The 22,629-nt window shown below is 41.1% G+C and overlaps 1 protein-coding gene across 2 annotated transcripts in view; it reads left to right on the top strand.

Moving 5' to 3' along the window:
* LOC103824813 (uncharacterized protein C18orf25-like) overlaps window positions 1-17,497 on the top strand; it is a 101,354-nt gene extending 83,857 nt beyond the window's left edge. Inside the window, exons 4-5 of one of the 2 annotated variants that reach the window (XM_050986409.1) lie at window positions 5,908-6,034; window positions 13,796-17,497. In XM_050986409.1, the coding sequence (XP_050842366.1) occupies window positions 5,908-6,034; window positions 13,796-13,874 (206 nt within the window). In that variant the 3' untranslated portion in view covers window positions 13,875-17,497. Of the gene's footprint in view, window positions 1-5,907; window positions 6,035-8,913; window positions 11,704-13,795 lie in introns of those variants that run through there. The other variant, XM_050986408.1, reaches the window with a different exon arrangement.
* Window positions 17,498-22,629: the final 5,132 nt, after the last annotated feature.

The following is a 22,629-nucleotide window of genomic DNA, read 5'->3' as shown; positions in this document are numbered from 1 at the left end:
CCTTTAATAGTTCTATAGGGCCAGTGTGTAAGTCCAGTGGAGAGTGGAGGCCGACAGTGGACTATCATGGCCTGAATGATGTCACACCACTGAGTGCTGCTGTGCTGGACATGATGAAACTTCAGTACGAACTGGAGGCCAAGACAGCAAAGTGGTGCTACCATCAACATTGCTAATGCATTTTTCTCCATTCTTTTAGCAGCAGAGTGAAGACCACAGTTTGCTTTCACCTGGAGGGCCATTCAGTACACCTGGAACTGACTGCCCCAGGAGTAGAAACACAGCCTGATCATCTGCCATGTAAAAAGGGTGAGACTCCAGAACACTTGCAGTACATGCTTACAATGGTGGAAGGAATCACCGGATGGAGGGAGATGCACCCTGTGCCTCACACCACTGCCTGGAACACCATCTTGGGACTTGAAAAACAAGTCCTGTGGCTTCATGGCACCCCAGAAATAATTGAGTCAAACAATTAGACTCATTTCAAAAACAACCTCATAGACATCTGGCCCAGGGAGCATGTTATTGAGTAGGTCTATCATATTCCCTATCATGCATCAGCCTCTAGGAAAGTTAAACAGCAGAATGAACTGTTAAAAACCACATTGAAAGCAATGGGTGGTGGGACCTTCAAACACTGGGATCTGCATTTGGCCAAGGCCATCTGGTTAGTTAACATCCGAGGTTCTACAAATCAAGGTGTCCCTGCTCAGTCAGGACCCTTATGTACCACAGAGAAAAAGTCCCTGTGGTGCAAATGAGAAACAAGAAAGATAGATTGGATTAGCCCTGACTCAGGCAAATACAAAGTTATCAATGGGATTGTTTTTGCCTAAGGATCTGGTTGCACTTGGTGGGTAATGCAGAGGAATGGGGAAGCACAATCCCTCAAGGGGATTTGATTTTTTGGTTAGAACTGTCTGTAATGTTGAATTGTATATGTAATATTGGTTGTTGAATGATGGTCTGTCCTGGTTTAGGGCAAATTTGGGAGAGAATCCCCAAAAAGGGCTTCTCCGGAAAACAAACCCACATGGCCCCTCCCCCCAACCGGTTCGGGAAGAATTCCTTGGAGACAAGTGGAAAGAACCTGTTTATTTAACAGGCACAGCACCCCCCAGCACACAAAATGAACGATACCGGATGACACTCTTTCACCGCTCTGAAAAAGATGACAAATTCAGAAAGTCTCTCCTGGGGGTGGTCGCTGTTATCAGTCCCTCCGGCGCTGGGGCAGCTGCTGCAGCCACAAGATGCAAACTCTCTCTCGGTGTTTCCAAGTCCCAGTCCGGAGCAGTCGGCAGGTCCAAACAGGAGAGAGGAAACAGTCCAGGAAGGAATTTGGACTGTTTAGCTAAATTAGCTAATGAGAAGAGGGAAAAAAGCAAGAGCAAGCAAAAGCAAAGCAGAAGCAAAGCAGAAGCAAGAGCAAAAGCAAAAAGCAGGGCAAAAAGCGAAAAAGCAGCACTATGTAGTGAGCTATCTGTATGTCTCGCCGAGTGGCTGATAAGAGGCCCAAAACAAAACTTTGACTCTGCCAGTCTTAAAGGCACAGAACATAATATCCAGCATAAATTACACACACATGAATGGGGATAACAGCATCCTAACGTCACCCCAGGACACGGTCCCATTGTATATCATAAATACTCTGGCCAATGAATTTGGACTACTCAAGTTACACTAGTCACGGACTAAAATTAACAAAATTCTTGGGGGAAACTGTCATTGAGCACTTAAATAATAACTGTGTTTGTATATAGTTATTTGTTTGTGTATGCGTATACATTTTAAAGCTATAAAATCTGGGCATGAGTTGCATGGTATAGAATAAGGGGTGACAATGTCTTGGGTACAGAGACAAGGGGGTGGAGCTTTCAGTGCTGTTTATTCAATATTCAATACCATTTTACATCATAACCATGGGCATGTGTTGGAGTTTGACACTGGCTAGAAGCTAGAAGCCAGAAACCCACAAAAAACCATTCACTCATTCTCCTCTGCTATAGTTGAGGAGTGGGAAAGAAAAATCAAAGGGGCTCATGAGTTGAGGTAAGCATTGGGAAGAAACACTCTAAAGGGCAAAACAGGTTCAAAACTTGAAAGGCATAAAGAAAAATTTATTAACAGAATTTAAAAGAGGATAATGAGAACTAAAATAAAACTTTAGAACACCTTTCCCCTCCTCTCCAGCCCTTCTTTCCTTTCTACCAACAATGAAAGGAGACAAAACATAGGGTTTTCAGTCAGTTTGTCACTTCTAAAAAATCTTTTTTCAGTTTGCTTAGGGAGAGGAGTCTCTTTTCCTATGCTGTGGGGTCTTTTCCACGGGAGACAGTTCACTGCGAACTTTTCCAGTGGGGTTCTAATTTTCACAAGTAGCAGTCCCGCCTGACCTGCTGCAACATGAATCCCTTCTACAGGCAGTCTTCCCACAACTGTTTTCATGGGTCATTGGTTCATGGGGTGTAGTCTTTTAAGGATAAGCTGTTCTAGTCTGGAAGCTAGGGTCCTCTTTCTCTATCTCAGAAAGCAAGGGTCTTTTCTCCCTGTTCAAGTTTCTCACTATATTTCAGCTTTTCAGCATCCATGCACTCCAGTGTGAGCACTCTTTTTCACGGGCTGCACGTGAACTCTGCATCCCCCCCATACACTTCATGAATTACAAGGAAACAGTTTGTTGTATTATAGTCCTCACCATGGCTTGCAGAAGGATTTCATCTCCAATGCCCAGAGCACCTCATCCTCCCCCTCCCTCCTTTGCACCGACCTTAGTGTCATCATGTTGCTCTCTTCAGGTGTCTTCACCTTTTCTTTGACTCGGGAGAGAATTGGTGTTCCTAGGTTCGCTTGTTCTCAAGTTCTATCAATTGAAAAGTTTTTATAGAATTCTGCAGTGCCGAAAGGTTGATCTGCGTTGGGGAGCTGCTCGCCATGCCCCTCGCGGCTGGCCATGTAGTCCCTGCCAGAACCGAGCAGGTGGTGCCAGCTGCCATCTAGGGCTTCTCTTCATGCGGGGCATCGAAAAGGAGAAGCTATTGTCACTGCCTCTGCTCTTCTGTCAGCAGCACAGCTGGTTAAAAGTAGCTAAGCAAGTAAAGTTCATTGCGAGCCATGCTGTGCCGCCCCAACTGCACCGCCCCAGCTGTGCCGCCACTCCCGGGGCTGAGATGGCTCCTGGCCCCAGCCACCCCCAGTGCCAGCCACAAGGCTGCTCTCAGTGCTAGGAGGGCACCGACACCTACCCACCCCTCTGCGGAAGAAAGAGAGCTTCCCATGGTCTTTTCTTTCTTAAATATGCTATCACAGAGGCATTCCCAACTTCTCTAATTGGGTCAGCCATTATGTCCATGATCAGCGCCTTCAGGGATTGGCTCTGCTGGACATAGTAGAAGTTTCTAGGAGTTTCTCTCTCAGAGGCAGCTTCTGTGGCTTCCTCCGCCCCCACTAAAAGCCAGGTTGTGTTAAACTAACACAGCATGCTTTTGGCAGGGAAAATGCCATGGCCAGAAATGGAAGGGGGGCCATTTTTGTTAGGCTCACTCCAGCTAAAGGACCTGCAGATCCCAGCACCCCATGCCCTGCCATTTTCCCCCATTTCCCATCCCTCCAGGATGTTTTTGAAGAAAAAGGGGCTGAGGAGAGACATTGGCACTACTCCAGGGGGACGGTGCTGAAGTGACAGCTCTGTTATGCAGCTGAGACCAGTGGAGCCAGGGCTGCACAGCTTTCAGTTCACCATGGGACCAGTTCTTCCCCCGCTTCAGGGTAGCAAAGTGACCTGGAGCAAGGGCACTAATTTTAACTGAGTCCAGCCAAGCCAAGAGAGACTCCAGCTGAGCTGAAAAGGAGCCCAGTGAGGTGGTAAGAAGAGGCAGTAAGGTGGCAGAACCAACCTCCCCACACACCCCCAGTGGTATTGGCATTGCAGGAACCTGGTGTCAAACTGAACTCAGCAGGGAGAGATACTCACTGCCACCGCCACTGCCACTGCCGCAGTGCCAGAGCAGGAAACCCTCCACTGCAAATCTGGAGCTGCTCCAGGCAGCACCAGCACCTCCCATCCCCCATTGGAATTGCTCCATAAGTCCCTGCCATCTTTTCTTTGTTCGAGAGAGGCCACATGATATTGTTGACTTTTTCTGAGCATGGAAATGAAACTCAAGATCATTTTAGTAAGGAGGTAATATAAGAGCAGATCTTTATTTGAAGGCCCTCTGGGGCAGTTATGGAAAGATGTGCACAAAAGCCCGCCTCCACAGGGGTGAATACATTTTTATAGGTTTTAGGAAATTGGTATAATTGATAAAAAGCACCAATTAGGAGGACAAGTGGTGATGCAATTCCCTCCCAAGTCAAGCCCCTTTTCTGGATTCCCCCCTTGTCACTAGCTGTACTTTGTCCATGAAAATGTATCCCGAAGAGTTGTTCTCAACCTTGGTTCCCAGGAAGAAACAAGATAGCATAGGGCCCTTGTAGCCCCCGGGGCTTGGAGCTCTGGAATTTGTTTTGTCTTTCTGCCTAGGGAAAGGCCATAGAAAAGTACTTGGAAAACTAGCCACTAATACAATAGACTACAGAGCTACAAATATACGTGCAAAGAATACTGAAAACATATAAAAGAAGAAAAGGTAAACCCCAAAACATCATCAACACATTGCTTTTGTTGGTTAAACCACTCCCTCTTCTGTACAATTTTCTTTTTTATTGTTGTGTTTATTGCTATTTTATTTAATAAAATTGTGGCTCTAACCCTTTTTAACCTCTTGTAGTTTCATTTTTTGGTTTTTTTCTTCCCTCCACTGTTATGAGGGAGGGATGGGGGAAAGGGCTCATTCAATCTTAAACTTTTCATCACTGTAAAACCATTACATCCTCTCATCTTTGAAGAGATGCCTACTCAAGCTAGATATACATAATATATTCACCTCCTCTCAAATTTCCTGCTTGATTACTGATTCTTCCCTTGTGTAATACAGATGAGTGGTTCCCAAGGAGTAGGTAGTCATCTGCTTCAAGGCTGCCCAGTATCCCCCAGGTTACTGCTAAAGAGACAGTAGAAGTAATTGTCTTTTTTTGTTCCCTAAAACAACATTTTTAAAAATAAAAGTTATCTTTTTCAATTCCAATCTTATTTTTTAAATAATGTATTTACTGTAAAAGAAATAATTTGGTCTGGTTTGTTTTTTCTATGCAAATATTATTTAATATGTCCAAACACAGCTTCACTAATTGGGGTTAAGAACCTTCTTATTGTTTAGAGAGGACAGACTGAGGAACTGGATATCATTGAGGAACTGTAATAAAAAAAACCACTGCTGTATACTGGACTTGAGAAAAACAGAGGGTTTTTTTATAAGTCTTTGCAATAATGTTACAGCAGATGTGTGAAGCAGCATGGCCAGAAACTGATGGGTTTATTGTTTTTTATTTCATTGACTGGCTTCCCCTATTTAAAAAAAAAAAAAAAATTTCCACAGTGTGTGATATTTATGTCCAGTCTATAGGCTTTATTTTTCACAGTATCATTGAGTTTTATTTATTTGTATTAGATGGTCTTGTTCCTTTATTTTACAGGGGTTTAGGCAGCCTAACTCAGCATTGTCATAAAAGAACAGCTGGAAATCCTAATTACATTGAATGTTCTTGATGCAACAATCGGACTTGGTTCACATTTGTGTGATAACACCATCACTGGAGCTATTGAGACTGGATAAATCCAGTGGTCATCTTGTATTGGGTGATAAACAGAAAGTTGGATAACTTAATCTAAAAATATTTTCCATTTGCAGTGTTTCAGTATTTTTTTTTTTTTTGTTCACTAGGGAAATTCCTTATTCAGCTGATTTCTGAGTTATGTAAGTTGTTAAACGTTGGCTGTATTTGCATTTTCCCCATCTATAGGTCATTTGGATCCAGGCTTCCTTGCAGGTGACAAAACATCTTTAAGTAATGCCCAGATCAATGAAGAAATTAATATCGCCTCTTCTGATAGTGAAGTAGAGATTATTGGAGTTCAGGAACATGCCAGGTATGAATTCCTTTTTCTTGTTCTAATATTTATTTCATTTTATCAGAATATCTGTATTGCCAAAATTAATAAAGAAAAAAATTCTGACTTTCACTGCTTTAGTTATCCATCCATGACTGACGTCCAAAAGGTAGCAAATGTTGCACTCAATTTTTCTGTTCCACTGGTCACGGTGATATCAGAATGTATTTTCCTTTAGAACATTACCAACTTGATAAGTATTCTTATTAAGCTTGTGATTTGATATCAAACATTAACAGGCTAAAGATATGTACTATTAAAGTACCAAATATTGAGATACCAAATGTATAGACATCAGGAATTCAGATTTTAAAGGAATAGTGTGAATATGCAAATAATGAAACTAAAATATTTATATAGGTTCTTGTTTCCTTTCAATATATTAGCTTTAAGCATTTAATCAACTTCCTCTTTAATTAATCAGTAGTTGTAAAAATGCTATTAACTTTTCAATAGCTTATACCTTAAGATAACCCCTTTAGACTGAAAATCATATCTTTATGAATCTTGGTTTTATTTCAGGATACAAGAGAGTTCAAATCCCCAAAGTAGAGGAGGGTACAGAAATCAGAGGTTTTTCTCAAGCTCAGATAGAAAGCTGTCCAGCTGTGCTTCAGGTGTTATTTTTACTAGGACTTTTTTTAATGTTACTCTTCATCTTTAGCCTATGATCTTTCCTTGGCTTAAGATATCACCAAGCAGTTGAACAAGACTGGCATTTGCATATAGTATGGAATGTCAATTTGGTGGAATAAAAGCAAGTTAAAACAGTATACAGACAAGGTCTCTCTAAAACTAGTTGCTGCCTGGTGGATGTGGTGGATGCTTGGAGTCAGAAAAAGGAGGGACAAAGCAGAGCTGTTCCCTGTTGTCCCTTCACCACATCTTTCTTGGTGAAAGGAAGAATGAAGGTGTGTAGGACCCAGTTTCCCAGGCAGGAAACTGTACAGATAGTATGGGCACAGTCCAGTGCTGTTGAATATGAAAAAAGGAAATTTTAAGATCCAGAAGGAAGAGATTTACTCTTTGCTTTTAGAATAATGAAAATCCTTGAGTGGCTAACTTTTTTGGAAGATACTAATTCCTTAGGAAGTAGCTCTCCTGACTATTTATCCAGCAGACCCAGGGCTTGGAGTATCTTTGTGCCAATAATAAGCAGTGTGGACTTGTCCTCCAATACTAGTTTGTGTAAAACTGTCTAGCAGTATGCATGCACAGCCCTTCTGTTTGAGGTCCCCTATTTAAAAACTTTCCATGCAGCTTGCCTCAATAATATTTATGGTGTACAAGAAGGGAAATGTGAAGTAAATGCAGAACTGCCATTTAAAATCAGTTTTAGTAGATATGGAATGAAATAATTTCAACAAAGGCAGACTTAAAGTACACTTTTGTGCTTTCCTTTGTTCATGTAGCCATCTATCATCTCCCACAGACTAGTTTTTACTGGCTAAAAATATTTCTTCTTAAAAGAAAGAAATCAGATACATTTGCTAGAGTTCCAGTCTCTTATTGCTAATTCTTTGTAGAAACGCACTTTAAGTATGTATTTTTAAGCCTGAAGAAGTAATGAAAAAGTCATTCTAAACATCAAAACATCACATCCAAAAGTAAATAGTGTATCTGAGAAGACAATGAGACATTTATATTCAGAGAAGTTACAGCTCAGAGAATGAGATTTTTCATTTTATTTCATTAAATGCTAACGCGAACCAAGAGAGATGAGCATAACCTAAGTAGTTCTGGAGAAAATAAATTGCATAACCTAAAAATAAAAATTTTTAAAAATGCCTGGGATATTTGAGCAATGCATAAAATTTGGGTTCCTGAAATACAGTACATGCACATTCACAAAGAAATGGGAAAAGCTTACCCCAGCAGCCAAAACACCTCCTACTTATGTGTGCAGCCACCATCAGTACTTATCAGAGGCAAACCAATTTTTGGAGCACTAGATAGCAAGTTTTCCTAGTGTTTCTTTAAGACTTACAGGTGGAAATTATCATCTTAAATACTCCAGTAAATTCTTGTCATCACTTTATCATATAAAGAACTTGGTCTTTCATTGTGTTGTGCTTTTTTACTAATTATTATTATATTGTACTTCAATCATATTTACTATGAATGTAATAGGTAAAAATACTGTGCAAATAAGTAGATATGTACCTCGCTTCAGCAAGGCACTCGAGTGTGTGTTTATCTTTAAATACATTATTTAGTCTCATTGACTATAATCACTGAAAGATTCATTGTTTTGCTGAAGTTGGGCTGTACTGTTATCAGTGAGCATTTCTCAGCATTATTGTAATTTTAGTTAAAAAGACCAAAATAAATATCAAATGCAATGGCTGTAATAATGGAATTGACAAGCTTTCTTTTTTAATTATTGTAATTAAAGTATCATTGCCTCCTTATTTTAACATGGGTTTGATTTCATACAGAACGATAGCTTTTCTTTGTCTCATCCAACCTCACTTAAAATTTTTCTAAGTCCAGCAGGTAAAACTGCTATCAGGAAACTATGCTTCTCAATAATGCATGGTATTACACATAATAGGGCAGACTTCTTCAAGATCCTTGGGATCCATGCACATATTTTGTAAAGAAATATCACTTTATACCCACTGGCAGAATTCAGTTCTTAAAAATAATTTAATCACCACCACCAAGTTTAAATTTAGTCTCAGCTTTGTTTACTGGGTATTTAAGATGTGATGGACTCTACAAATGGAAAATCCAGGAGGACATTTTAGAGAGGGGCATGTTAACAAGATGCCTGTGTGATAAAACACTGCAACTAAGAATCTTGCTCCCGAATTCAATAGTAGTTTTATTCCTTTGTGGGTTTTGCCTTGCTACAGGTATGTGCATCCCAGGGGAGGTGTGATTCAGAGTGTGTCATCTTGGAAACATGGCTCAAGCTCACAATATATTAACACTCAGCAAACACAATCATGGACAGCAGTGACTCCCCAACAGAACTGGTCTTCACCCCCAGAAGTAGTAGACCTCACTTTGGATGAGGATACAAGACGCAAATATCTACTGTAATGCAGCGTCCCTTTGTTTCTGTCCCCACCCCTTCTCCCCTTTGTGGCACAGAAGTTCATTGTTAAAGCTTCAACTTCAGAAGCTCCCTTCTTGGCTTTACGAAATTCAAACTAATGATCTTTTTCATTTGCATAAGAATGTAGTATGATTTCAATATAATTTAAAATGGTTTTACCTTTTCAAAGGATTCCTCCCAGAATTAAAACCTAATAGCACCAAATTTAAAACGCATCTACAGTTTCTAACATGTGCATGTTAATCTGAAGAAATAACTGTGCAGACTTATGTCCACCCACCCTTTCTCACCTCCAATTTCAGAACATTTTTAATTTATCAGTATATTGAGTTTGTTAGTAGAAGTTAGCGTTTTGGTGTGTGAGCATCAGTGATTTTCAAAAATGATGTGTCCTCACTGATTTCAGTGGAACTAGGGGTATTCAATACTTCTGAAAATTGGGCCAAGAGTATTTTTACCCAAGCTGATTTAGATATTTTACCAGCAGGAGGGACTGTCTTTAATGCAAATTGCTCTTAACATATGCACTGAACAGCTTTTATTTTAAGCATTTTTATTTTCAATATAATTTATAGTTTGCGCTCTTCAGTTGTATTTTATCTGACTACTGTGTTTCACTGATCATTTACCATGTCTTGTTATGGTTTAAAATAGTAATAGTAGTGACTTAGTAGCAGATGAATATGGCAAAAGCACAGGAAAAAGAAAAGTAATAAAAAGGCCCAGCATCCCTCTCTTTTTTAAATAGAGCTGAATTTTTTTGCCTAAATCAGTCTTGCCTGGAGTAGGAGAGAAATGAAACATTTTGCTTGCAGTCCTCATTTCTACTGTTGCTTATTTGCGTCATTCACCATCTCAAAAAAAACCCAACCCCAAACAAATTCCAAAACCCTAGTCTGGCAAAGCACTTTAGCAGCTGTGTAACATTCAGCAAGGACAGTTTGCTGAAACTAGATGGACCATTCAAGTGCTTAAAACTCTGTCCTAAAAGGTGTTGCAGGATAAGAACTTAAGGTTGTGATTTTTAAAATCATTATTGTTATTTTTTTAAATAGATCTGTACTATTTTCCTGGCTTTAGGTCATGTCTCTTATAGTAATTTTGGAATTGTTTTTTCAGATATGATTCAGGAAACACTTTCTACCAGAATATTTGCTGAAATCAGCAAAACTACTTACTTTAGCAGGCTGTAGTTTCTGTAGTGTATATGGAAATTCTTGCCACTCACCTGTAATTTTGAGCCTTTCTCAAGGCAAAAACCAAAGATTAGACTTTACAAGATTATATTCACTTTAAATGTCTATTGTGCAATTAAAACATTTCTTTGTATTCCTGTTGTTTCTAGTAGGAATTTTGTACAGCTCTATCATCAGATTTTCCGCCATTTGAGGCTGAACAGGCAGCAATGAGGACATGGGAAGCTCTGTTTTCTTTTTGGGTTGGCTGGTTTATAAATTTTATTTGGCTTCCAATAATTTTATCTGCAGGCAAAAACAAACAAAAAAAAACCCAAAAAACCAGCTCAGACTGCACTTTAAAGAACAATTAGATAAGGGATTGATATTCCAATTTCAAGCTTTCTAAAACATGTATATTGCATGACCAGAAAAATGTATGTGGGGCTTCTAGTGACTGATTTCTTTCTCTGGGGGAAGGAAAGAGGCAGGGAGGGCAGTGTGGATAAAGTCCATTCCCACTGCAGTAGGAAAAAGCCCCATGCTATTTAGGCACTATAATCAGTAGTGGCTGTCGATCTTTTCTGTTAATCACACAACTCAGCCATTATTTTAGTGGGCTAGTCCACATTTTGCAACAGTAACACTAACAGTGACGTACTGTGGCTGCTTTTTCCTGTTCCACAAAGTCTTTTGAACATCAGTTGGGAAGAAAGTTGCAGAAATCCATTTGTAGTCTTTCTATGAAAAACGCATGCTAACGCTCTTGTTTTTCAGTTTGTATATGATGTGACTTCCATGTATATATAAAAACAACTGTGTCTTAACCAAGCTTACCCCAATTGTACACTGTTTGTTTAAACAATTCATGTATTGTAGTCTGATGCAAGTTTTCTTTTATTTAAAACACTACATTTTTTTCTTATTCTTAACAAATTTGAAAGGGTGATGAGTAATCTGAAAATTGCAGTCACTGGATAGCTAGGAAGTCGTTTGGTTTTCTTTTTTTTTTTTTTTTTTGTTGTTTTCTTTTTTTTTTTTTTTTTTTTAATAAGAGCAAAAGGTGCCTGTGTGATTTTGCTCTTCTCAACAGGAAAGAGAAATTATAGCCATTGTATGGCTAAGAACCAATGCACTTGAGCCTGATCCAAAACCCACTGGAGTTTATGTGGGACTTTCCATGAACTTATGAACTTTAGTATGCATTGCCTCAAGCCCTTCAGGGTTTAGCAGTTCCTGAATTGCTGGAGTGTGAACTTGCAATCTTCTTTAGTGAAAACAAATAATTGCTTAGAATATAAATGTTTAAAATGTGGAACTCTAGTTAAAAATTCTAAATTATTCTCAACAGTCATTATTTAGTTTTTCTCTAGTATTTAATGGTCTTTGAAGAAAAAATAATAATAAAACAGAGTGGTTTATATATATATATATATATATATATATATATATATATATATTTGGTGCAAGATAAGACCTTCTGTTTTTTGAAACAAGTCCGTAGCATAAAGGTTAAACTATTTAAAGACAAAATAAAATGGTGTATTATTTAAATAATATAAATTTGTTTGGGATTTCTTTCCACTTTCATCAGTCTGCTTTGTCACATCTCCAAACTAAAGCCCTAAGGTCTGGGTTACAACTGTCTAAATTCAGCACTTTTCCCCACTCTAATGTGTTTAATTTTGCATATTTAGAATGTAAAAGTGATTTCCTGACTGCAAAAGCTTGCTTTTACCTGTCAGACTAGGGCAGGACCATCACTTCTCCCTGTAACACTGGTGGGGTATGTCAGGGGATGTGCAGGTACCAGTAACAAGCAGCTGCTGCCCATCGTAGAATCATACAATGGTTTGGGTTGAAAGGGGCCTTAAAGACAGTTGGTAGGGACACCTTCCACTAGATCAGGTGGCTTCATGCCCCATCCAATCTGGCCTTGAACACTGCCAAGAATTAAACAACCACAGCTTCTCTGGGCAACCTCTGCCAGTGCCTCACCACCCTCACAGTAAAGAATTTCTGTCTAATATCTAATATAAACCTGCCCTCTGTCAGTTTGAAGCCATTCCCCCTTGTCCTATCCCTCCATACTCTTGTCCAAAGTCTCTCTCCAGCTCTCTTGTAGTCCCTTTAGGTACTGGAAAGTGCTCTAAGTCTTCGCAGAGCCACCTTCTCCAGGCTGAACAACCCCAACTCTCTCAGCCTATCTCTATAGCAGAAGTGCTCCAGGCCTCTGAAAATCTTTGTGACCTCCTCTGGACTTGCACCAACAGGTCCACATCCTCCTTATGTTGGGAGCCCATTTTGCTCTGCAGGATCCCTTCTAAGCATGTGGTTTCTGCACAGCCTCCATGTCCCCACACACAGCAGTCCTTAAGGTGTCTGAGCAACCTTCACTCCAGTATTTCTCTGACTGTACCCCCTTGTCCCATTCTCCCAGCTTTCAATGAGCTCCAAGCTGGTCAATGAGACCAATGTCACACTCAGATTTTCTCACACAGACAGATAGTGCTGACAAGCTCAGACCTACTGCCATTTGAAATGGATGTGTAGACTAGCTATGAAGCTCTGGGCAGGTCCTTGCAGACCACAAGAGGTAGTGCTAGGCTGAACTGCCTTTGGTTACCACTAAAATATACCGGGGAATTTACAGCCACAAGTAAAGAGAAGGATAGTAAGAATAACTGCTGTGCTAAACTTGGGGTCCCACTGCCTGACAGTCTTCTCATAGGCAATATGGAAATAGCAATAATAATAACAACAACTCATTACATTTCCAGCTAAATAGGGAGTTTGCTTCAGTTCCAATGTTTTTATCCTGTGAGAAGGCTCTCAGTGGTGAGAGAAGAGACATTTATCCATGTATTTTAAGTATCAAGATGGGCAATGAGAGTGAATTGAGTTGGTTTTCAGCCCCACTGAGTTCTTGGCTTTTGTGAAGCTTGAAAATACAAATTCTGGGTCTGGTGGTGGTTGTGGAGGTGGACACCAGATTTGGATTTTATTTCATATATATCACCAGCTGAGGGAAAACATTGCTGTGCAGTTTGGTGCAGATGTGGGAAGAGGAGAACTGACACATCTCCTGAATTTTTTTTTCCACCAGCAAGACATACTGATTGTCTTTAGACTTAAGGATACAATGAATGGAAAGTTTCAAATTTCTTGTGAGGTATTTGGCAACTTGTGGCTCAGGCCACTTTGCTTTTATGTAGGAGCCACGGAGCTTTGGGAGAATTGTCATTTCAGGGGCAAAATAAGAACTGATAAAAACTACCCAAAGAGGTTAGATTTTGTATTGTTTTCTCCAGTGAATTTGTTGTAATGCAGATTAATTTTGTGGCTGAAAATTTAGTTTTTCTGCCTTGAAATGGGGACTGAAAGTTTTTTATTAAGTGGATTAGTTCCCCAGTTCCCTGGAGAATCTGTAAATGGTGTCCTTTTCTGAGTGCATCACCTCCATGTGCTGAAATAGTACTTGGTTTTGCCTCTCCTTTTTAGGGTCTTAATCTATGAATGTCAGCTGCTGTGGCTTTCTCTCCAGAGCATCCCAGGGACTCAGTTTCCCTTCTGTTTGTAAAGGAAAGGAGCAGCGTGCCTGCAAAATGCAAACTTGTGACGAACAAACCCTGCATTACTTTTGTCATTTGGTGCAAAGAAGGTGAATGTCTTCCTTTTACTAAAACTGAACAGCAGATGAGGATCCAGCCCTCCCTGGTCTATATTTTGATACCAAGAACTATATGAAAAGTAAATGAGTCCTTACAACTACTGATTCATAAATGCCCCTTGGAATTTTTTTTCTTGGAACTGGTTAGTCTTCTGGATTTGTAATTTAGTTTAAAATTAAAATTGAGTGACAGCTACTGGGAAGGAAACATTTTTCAGACAGTAAATCTCAGGGCAAAGCTGGAGTGGACAGGGGAAATCTGCAAGTTTAATTTCAAATAATTTTCTACATTTACTAGCTGCATTGGCAGCTTTGTGTAAATCCAGAGCAACCACATCAGAGCTGGGAAAAGAAACAAGTAAGAGTCTCCTGTCAAAATAATTTTTCAGTGCTGTAGGCCACACAAATTGAATGTAGAACTCATGGATCCTGACTAGTGCCTTTTCCAGGGGGGTTTCTACATGAGCCTCTGACAAAATGCCATTTTGGACAGCTGAGGATCGCATTTGCTTTATCCATGGCTTAATAGCATTGACAGCTTCTAGCTGGCCCATGATCAAGGACACCCAAATCTCCCATTTCCATTCTGCCAGGTCTTTGTGTGTCTACCTCAGACTTGACATCACTGAACTCCAGCATCATGCCCATCACTCCAGTTCATCCAACCTCATACACATCTTCCAGTATTGACAGTACTGTTACACTGTATTGCAGTTGAGACGGACATGACTAAACACTCAGAAGTTCATGAGGCAATAGCAAACTTTATTATTCAGCACTTGCTTTTTTATGTTTGACCCCGATTGGCTAGAATCTTGGTGCCACCCAGTTCACTGACCAATAGCTGCCTGCGTGCATGCTCATCAGGGATTGACTGGCTGTTCTCTGCAGCCAAGCCCCTCCACCTCTCAGTGCCCTCTCTCCCAAAGATATCTCCTTTCTATTATAGGTATAGGCTGATCAAGTTAAGGACAGGGTTACTTGTGCCTGTGAGGCTTTCAGGCCAGTTGTTAACCATCACAACAGTGCTCAGTGTGATCAGCAGTTTTTAGTAGAAATCTCAGTTGAAATCCTGGATGCTGAGAATTTTAGACTTTCTGTGCTTAAAGGCACAGACCCACAAGAGAACACTACATTTGACCTGAGGCTGTGAAGAAGGCTTCCAAAATTGATTGATAGTACTGGGATTACGAGTGTGTAGTTGGTTAGAAGCGTGCACTATCACAGAGTGGAAAACTTCAAGTTTGGGATTTTAGAATATAGTAATAAATATGAAGCAAGATGGAGGTTTTAGGGTGGAGGCAGGTTGTTCTTCTTTACCTTCTTCTTCCTTCTTCATGGGTTAGGGTGGCATTTTGTAATTGGACAGAAAAGTCTGCATTGCAGGCTTCCAGGGATCAGATATTGGGTTAAAAGGGAAAATAATTTAGGTGTGCTTTCTTAATTGGATAGTTTAGTCTTAAAAGACCTTGTAGCAAGAGATAGCCATTTTGTGCCTTCTAATGAAAAGCTGCCGAACTCATGGTTGTGAGACTGTTTTACAGATAAGAAATAATAAACGCGAGTCCGAACATGAACTACCACCTCAAGTACCTTCAATCCAGACCCAGAGAAACCAGTAATCTCCAACTCTATATGCCTAAATCACAGATCACAAAATATTCTGAGTTGAAAGGGACCTACAAGGATCATCAAGTCACTCATAAAAATAGTGAATTTCCATTGCTTCTTTGGAAATGCATATTTTAGAAGGTTACCACTGGCAAATTTAACTATTTGCATCCTAAAATACTCTTTATTCCCCCTCATCATTACAACTATAGCCCTCTGGATGCCCCACTGTATGGCCACATGGACCTTGATGAGAGGCTGCCATTTTGAAGCAGGGGACATTCAAATCCTCCCTCTGAGATTGTAGATACATAGGACATATTTATCCATGTTGTTATGAGCTGTGTTATAGATACATATTATAATGTTGGCTTTTTGCAGGTATTAAATGGATTTTATATGTGTGGTGTTAAAATAACTTTGTTATAAATATATAGTTTTTATTTCTGTTGTTAATTAAGCTTAGACATAGTAGTGAAATAGCTGATATAAGTATACTTGTGTTAAAATGCCTGCTTGGATGGGATAACATCCAATGAACATACGAAGACGAAACCTGCTACAGATATGCCAACTATCAGCACCCACCTTCTGAAGACAATGTGGGCCAGGGCCCAAAACTGAAGGCGATGATAAAAAAGGACTAAAACCACAACCAAGGAATATGCATACTCTAAAAAGGCGGACCCAAGGAGTAGCCAGGCTAAACAGTTCTTGGAATATGTAAACTAGTTTGGGAAAAAGTTTACTATGCATAAGGGTCTATGAATATGCAACAGGCTGATATAAAGAAAAAGGTATTCAAGGAGTATTGCTGAAGATAACTTGGCTGAGTGCCAAGATGCACCCAGCCATAATAACCTTTGCTCTATGGTCCTTATCTCCTATTATTCTTTATTAAACTTTTTTAATTTTCACAGGAGAGTGAATGTGTTTTTCACAGCTGGTAGTGTTCCTGTAAATCCCAAGAGGAGCTTTCATGCAAGGTGGTTGGGCTGAAGTGATGCTCCTAAGATCCTAATGGGAAATGTGTCACTTGTGTTATGGATTTTTGCTCAAAAATCATTTTACCTGGCACAGAATATGACAGATTCATGGCAGGGCAATTTTTTTGCTTTTCCACATGATTACACTTCCCATTAAAGTCAATTTATTTGCACTATCCCTGAACTTCATGTGACAAAACCACTAAATAAAAATACATGGGGCCTCTGGGCCGGTCACAATATGTAGGTGTCACCAACATAGTTTATGAAAAATCCTTTACTTAGGAATTTTCCTTTCCTGAGAGCTGAGAAGCCTCAGGAACAACGGTAAACAATTCTTATCTGCTGCTGTGGAATGCCACGGGAAAATCTGTGATTGGCCCCATCAGACTGTTTGCAATTAAGAGCCTATCACAATTCACCTGTTCGGCCCGTCTCGGGCTGAGAAGACTTCAGTTTAGACATTCTTTTCTATTCTTAGCTTAGCTTTGTAGTGTAATCCTTCTCTTTATTCTTTTAGTATAGTTTTTATATCCTATATATCATATCATAATAAATCAAGCCTTCTGATGCATGGAGTCTACTGTCTCGTCTCTTCCCTCCTCCTGGGACCTCAGAAAACCGCTGTAATATGTAGGAAAGATATTCTGTGCTGTTTTCGTGAGCTAGCAAAGGCCTCCTGAAGAAAAAGAGAAGCCCCATATCTCTTCTGAAGGAAGACCAAGGTTGTCACCATGGAGACAAGATAAAGGAGAGAAAGCTAAGAGATATGGACTCTGGCTAGCTTACAAAGTGACGTGGCTCCCGATCACCTACTGGGAACTTTGTTTCTTTTATATGACCAATGGACACTGAATGTGTATGCTGGATGGGTGTAACTGTCTTAAAAAGTATAAAAGCAACGTTGCAAATAATAAATCTCTCTCTTGCACCTTTTGATGGAGTCAAGTACTTTTGTACCGAATCGTGCTCTATAGCAACATCTGGTGACCGTCCGCCATGATTGCAATGGGACTGTAAAAAGAGAGTGAAGAGAAAAAAAAATTTTGAAGGGGACCCTATAAAAAATGAGTGGAGGCAGCAGGGACGCTGCGGAGGTCCGGACCTTATTCAGACGTCTGATTTGAGGTGAGCAATTGGGAAAAATAATGGGAAATAATTTATCAAACGAGGAAAATACTGTTTTGTCCACGTGGAAAACTTTACTGAAAAGAAAACAATGTTCAAACTTCTGATTATGATCTTCGTAGTTTACTGATATGGTGCAAATCACAGGACTTGGAAGCCAATGCCGACACTGCTTTCAGTGTCCATGCATGGAAAAGGGTTGGAAAGAGACTATGGGAGGTGACTGCTGTTGATTTGGCTACTACTTAGAGACTGTTGTATGAGGCATTGAAAGAATGGAAAGTAGAACAAGATAGAGGGAATGAATTGGAGGAGCAGGAAATAGAGCAAGAAACTGGAGTAGAGGAACAGCAGGAAGAGGTGCCTGAGCCTGTCCATGTATCTCCCCCTGAGGAGGCTGCTGCAGTTGCTGTGGAAGTCCTCCCGGGGTTTGCAATCGTGAGAATCAAACGGCAGGCTGAGACTGTTCCTCGGTATTTATCTCCAAAAGACTATGTTAAACCTGTGTATACTTCGCCTGCTCAGCAGTTAGCGCAACTGAGTGCTAAGCCAAAGTATCTTACCCCTGCACAGCAATTAGCAGAGGTGAAGTTACAGAAGAAGTGAAGTGAAAAACAAGCTGCCTCATCGGCCCTTCTGTCTCGCCCCGAGCCGTTTGCTCCCTCCTCCCCCGCCTCTCCTCGGTCGGCTGTTCCCCTCCCCCCACCCTCCCGCGGATCATCCGCCCCTCGGTCGGCCGCTCCGCCCCCACTCTCCCGTGGCTCGGCAGCTACCCCCCCCCCGCTTTCCCTTGAGCCGTCTGCCCCGCCACTGCCCTCCTTCGAGTCGCCTGCTCCCTCTCCGTGTTCCCTTGACCCATCCACCCCCCCTCTGCCTCCCTGCGAGCCGTCTGCCTCCGCTCCAGCCCCCGTTGAGCCGTCTGCCCCCCCCCCGCCCCGCTCCCTCCTGAACTGACCGAACAAATGCAATCTTTAACATTGTGTCCTTCCCTGTCTAGTGATAGCTCTGACGATGAACTGCCTGTTATAAGTACATCAAAAAAGACACAGGAATCTGTTTCTGTTAGACCTCGTAGCAGATCTAGGTCTGCTGTTTCTTGGACTCTGCCTCCCCCTCAAGTGGCTGTAACTCCTCGACACCCTTTGCAATTTTGGGAGCACGTGAGAATTAAAGCAGCTGAAATAGGAGATTGGAATCTGTTAGAGAAAATAGGTGCACCTAAAAAGATGGGAATGGCTGTTTCTGCTGCTTCTGGTGAGCCTGTGGCTTTTCCTGTTTTCAAAGCTGCTCCTAATTCAGGACAAGAAGATAGCCATCAGGTTTTTGCCTGGAGGGTTGTACAGGACCTGCAGTCTAAAGTAAATCAGTATGGCGTTAACTCTTCACAGGTGATGCAAGTGATTCGTGTCCTAAATGCTGATGTACTTGCACCTTATGATATTGTTCACCTTGCTACAATTCTGTTTCAACCAGTGCAGTATGGTGTGTTTCAAGGTACATGGAGACAAATGGTTGAAAGAGTAGCTTTGGACAATATGCAGTTACCTCAGGAGGATCCCCGTCACGCTGTGGGAGCTGATGCCTTGCTGGGCAATGGACCATTCTCTAACCCGGATTTGCAGGGCAGATGGGACCCCCTGGTCCTTGCACAGGCCCAGCAGCTGGGTATGAGTGCCTTGCTTAAGACAATGGAGATGGCAGCTCCTAAACCAAGGTATATTATCATCCAGCAAGGGGTGAAGGAACCTTTTCTGAAGTTTGTGGAGAGGGTTGCTGCAGCCCTTGAGAAGCAAGTAGAAGATGACAAACTGAGGCAAATGTTATGCCGACAGCTAGCATGAGAAAATGCAAATGACGATTGTAAGCGAATTATTGATTCTTTGCCAGGACATTCGTCGCTGTCTGATCTTGTAGTTGCTTGCTCAAAGGTTGGTTTGGTTGAACATAAAGCGGCTGCTTTGGCAAGAGTCATGAAGTCCTCACCCAGATGTTCTGCTTGTGAAGGATCAAGGCATGTGAAGACCCCATGTCCTCAAACTGCTGGACGATGTGTACACTCTAGGGTAATTTGGACCAGTAAAGCACCTTGTTATCGTTGTGGTAATTTTGGCCATGTTGCTAAATTCTGTAAGTTAAGATCTTTTCCAGGTGGTCGACATGCGCAGGGAAACTTCAGGAGGAACGCGAAGGCACGCGTGGAGATAGAAATACCCCGATGACAATCGCGAGCCCTGCCAGCACTCCAAGGCCCTCCATTTGTGACAGGTACACAGGGGCCACAAGAGGCTCAGCAGGCATTGATATACCGGTAGCTGACACAGTGACTATTTTGACAAGAGGTATATGTAAAGTGCCTCTTGATGCTTATGGTCCTATAGGCCAAGGTATGAGTGCCTTTTTGATGGAAAGATCTAGTAGTACTATTCAAGGCATTAATGTTCATTTGGGTCTTATTGATTCTGATTATGTGGGACAAATTCAGGCTATGGTGTCTGTTAGTGAACCTCCTGTTGTGATTCAAAAAGGTACTTGTATTGCTCAACTTGTTCCCTTTATGAGTTGTGTTCCAACTGTAGTGGACCGGAGTCGTGGCACTGGAGGTTTTGGATCTACAGGACCACCTCAGGTTCTCTGGACTCAGAAGGTAACAGATGAGCATCCGGTAATAAAATGTTTGGTAACTGCTAAGGGATGTCACCCAGAAACTGTAACAATGTCAGGTTTACTTGACACAGGAGCAGATGTAACTATAATTTCACAGTTTGTTTGGCCTCCAACATGGCCCCTTACCCAATCAACCTTTGGAGTTGTTGGGTTAGGTGGGTCAACTGCTGGTGCCTTATCTGCGATCACAATCACTGTAACACATCCGGAAGGCCAGCAAGCTAACATCAGACCATATGTTACTAATGCTCAACCTAATTTATGGGGATGTGATTGTTTAACCCAATGGGGTGTTAAAATCACTACGGGTTTTTAGTGGGGGCCACTGGGATGCAGGGCTTTAAACGTCCAGTTGTGTCCTTGACATGGCTAACAAATGAGCCTGTCTGGATTGATCAGTGGCCCCTGCCTACTGAAAAGCTTCTTGCCCTGCGAAGCTTAGTGGAAGAGCAATTATTAGCTGGACATATTGAAAACTCATTCAGCCCATGTAATACACCTGTGTTTGTAATAAAAAAGAAATCTGGTAAATGGAGACTTTTGCACGATTTGTGGCCGATAAACGCTGTGGTGGCCGCAATGGGTGCTTTACAATCGGGTCTCCCAACACCGACAATGATTCCACAAGGATGGGAAATAATTATCATTGATTTGAAAGATTGCTTTTTTACAATCCCATTGGCTGATCAAGACAAGGAAAAATTTGCCTTTACTGTGCCTTCCGTAAATCACGAGGGACCGGCCCAAAGATATCAGTGGACCGTTTTGCCACAAGGAATGAGAAATTCTCCGAGTATTTGTCACTGGTTCGTGGCACAGGCTTTATCTAAGGTCCGAGAGCAATTTAGCAATTGTTATTGCTATCATTATATGGATGATATCTTGTTGGCATCTGAAAACAAACAACAATTGTTAGCTCTTGAACATTGTGCTGTGAAAAATTTAGAAGCCTTTGGTTTGGTTATTGCCCCGGAAAAAGTTTAGAGACAGATGCCTTGGAAGTATTTGGGGTTGATAATCACCAACACACAAATTGTGCCTCAACCTGTAAAATTGGACATTGATATTAAAACTGCTGTAGGCGTGCAGAAATTGGTTGGTACAATAGGTTGGCTTAGGCCATACTTGGGGATAACCAATCATCAACTGCAACCCTTGTATGACTTACTATCAGGGGTAACTTCCTCTACAGATGAGAGACATTTGACTGCTGCAGCAAAAAAGGCTGTAGAAGATATTGAGTTGGCCTTGGCATCTAAATTTGTTACTCGGATAGATGCTTCGGTTGGTAAGCAATTATTTGTTTTGAGAGATCATTAAATACCCTGCGGATTGTTATGTCAATGGAATGATGAATGGGAAGATAAATTGCATATTTTGGAGTGGATATTTTCTCTTTCAGGTCCTGAAAAACAGCTCCAGGTCTGTACGAGCTTTTTGCAGACATTATCATCAAAGGTCGCAGGCGCTGCCATGAGATCTTAGGCTGTGATCCTGTAACAATTATCATACCAGTAAAACAATGGTATTTTGAGTGGTGTTTTCAAAACAATCATGAGCTGCAATCTGCTTTATCTTCTTTTACAGGCCAAATAGAATATCATTTGCCTTCCCATCCAATTTTGAACTTTACCAAAGTGGTTCCTTTTAAGGGGAAACAACTTTGTTCTTCAGTACCAGTGGAAGGCACAACAGTTTTTACAGATGGATCTGGACGAACTGGAAAAGCTGCTGTAGCCTGGAAGAAAGATAACCACTGGGAACATGAAGTGATAGTTCAACACGGGTCTCCTCAGTTAATTGAACTTTGTGCTGTGCTTTTGGCATTTACTTTATTTCCTAGATCTGTAAATATAGTTACTGACTCTGTTTATGTTGCTAATTTAGTGAAGCAGTTGGATCAAGCTGTGTTGTATAATGTAAAGGAGAAACCATTATTTGTCATGTTGTTGAAATTGTGGACCATTATTCGTAATTGAAAGCATTCTTATTTTATTATGCATATTCATAGCCATACATCGCTACCTGGATTTTTTGTTGAAGGTAATGCCTATGTGGATTCCCTTGTGGCTGCCTCAGCAGTAAAAACGGTGCCTAATGTGTTACAGCAAGCTGTTCTATCTCACCAATTCTTTCATCAGGGTGCACAGGCACTACGGCAGCCATTTAAATTATCACATAGTGAAGCAAAGTCAATTATTTCTTCTTGCCCTGATTGTCATATGTCTCATGTTTCACAGTATTATGGTACTAATCCTAGAGGCTTACTCCCTTTG

This window comes from Serinus canaria, chromosome W (assembly GCF_022539315.1).
Source record: "Serinus canaria isolate serCan28SL12 chromosome W, serCan2020, whole genome shotgun sequence".
NCBI lineage: Eukaryota > Metazoa > Chordata > Aves > Passeriformes > Fringillidae > Serinus > Serinus canaria.
The sequence above is the reverse complement of the archived record's forward strand: the minus strand, read 5'-3'. Positions and strand labels throughout refer to the sequence as shown.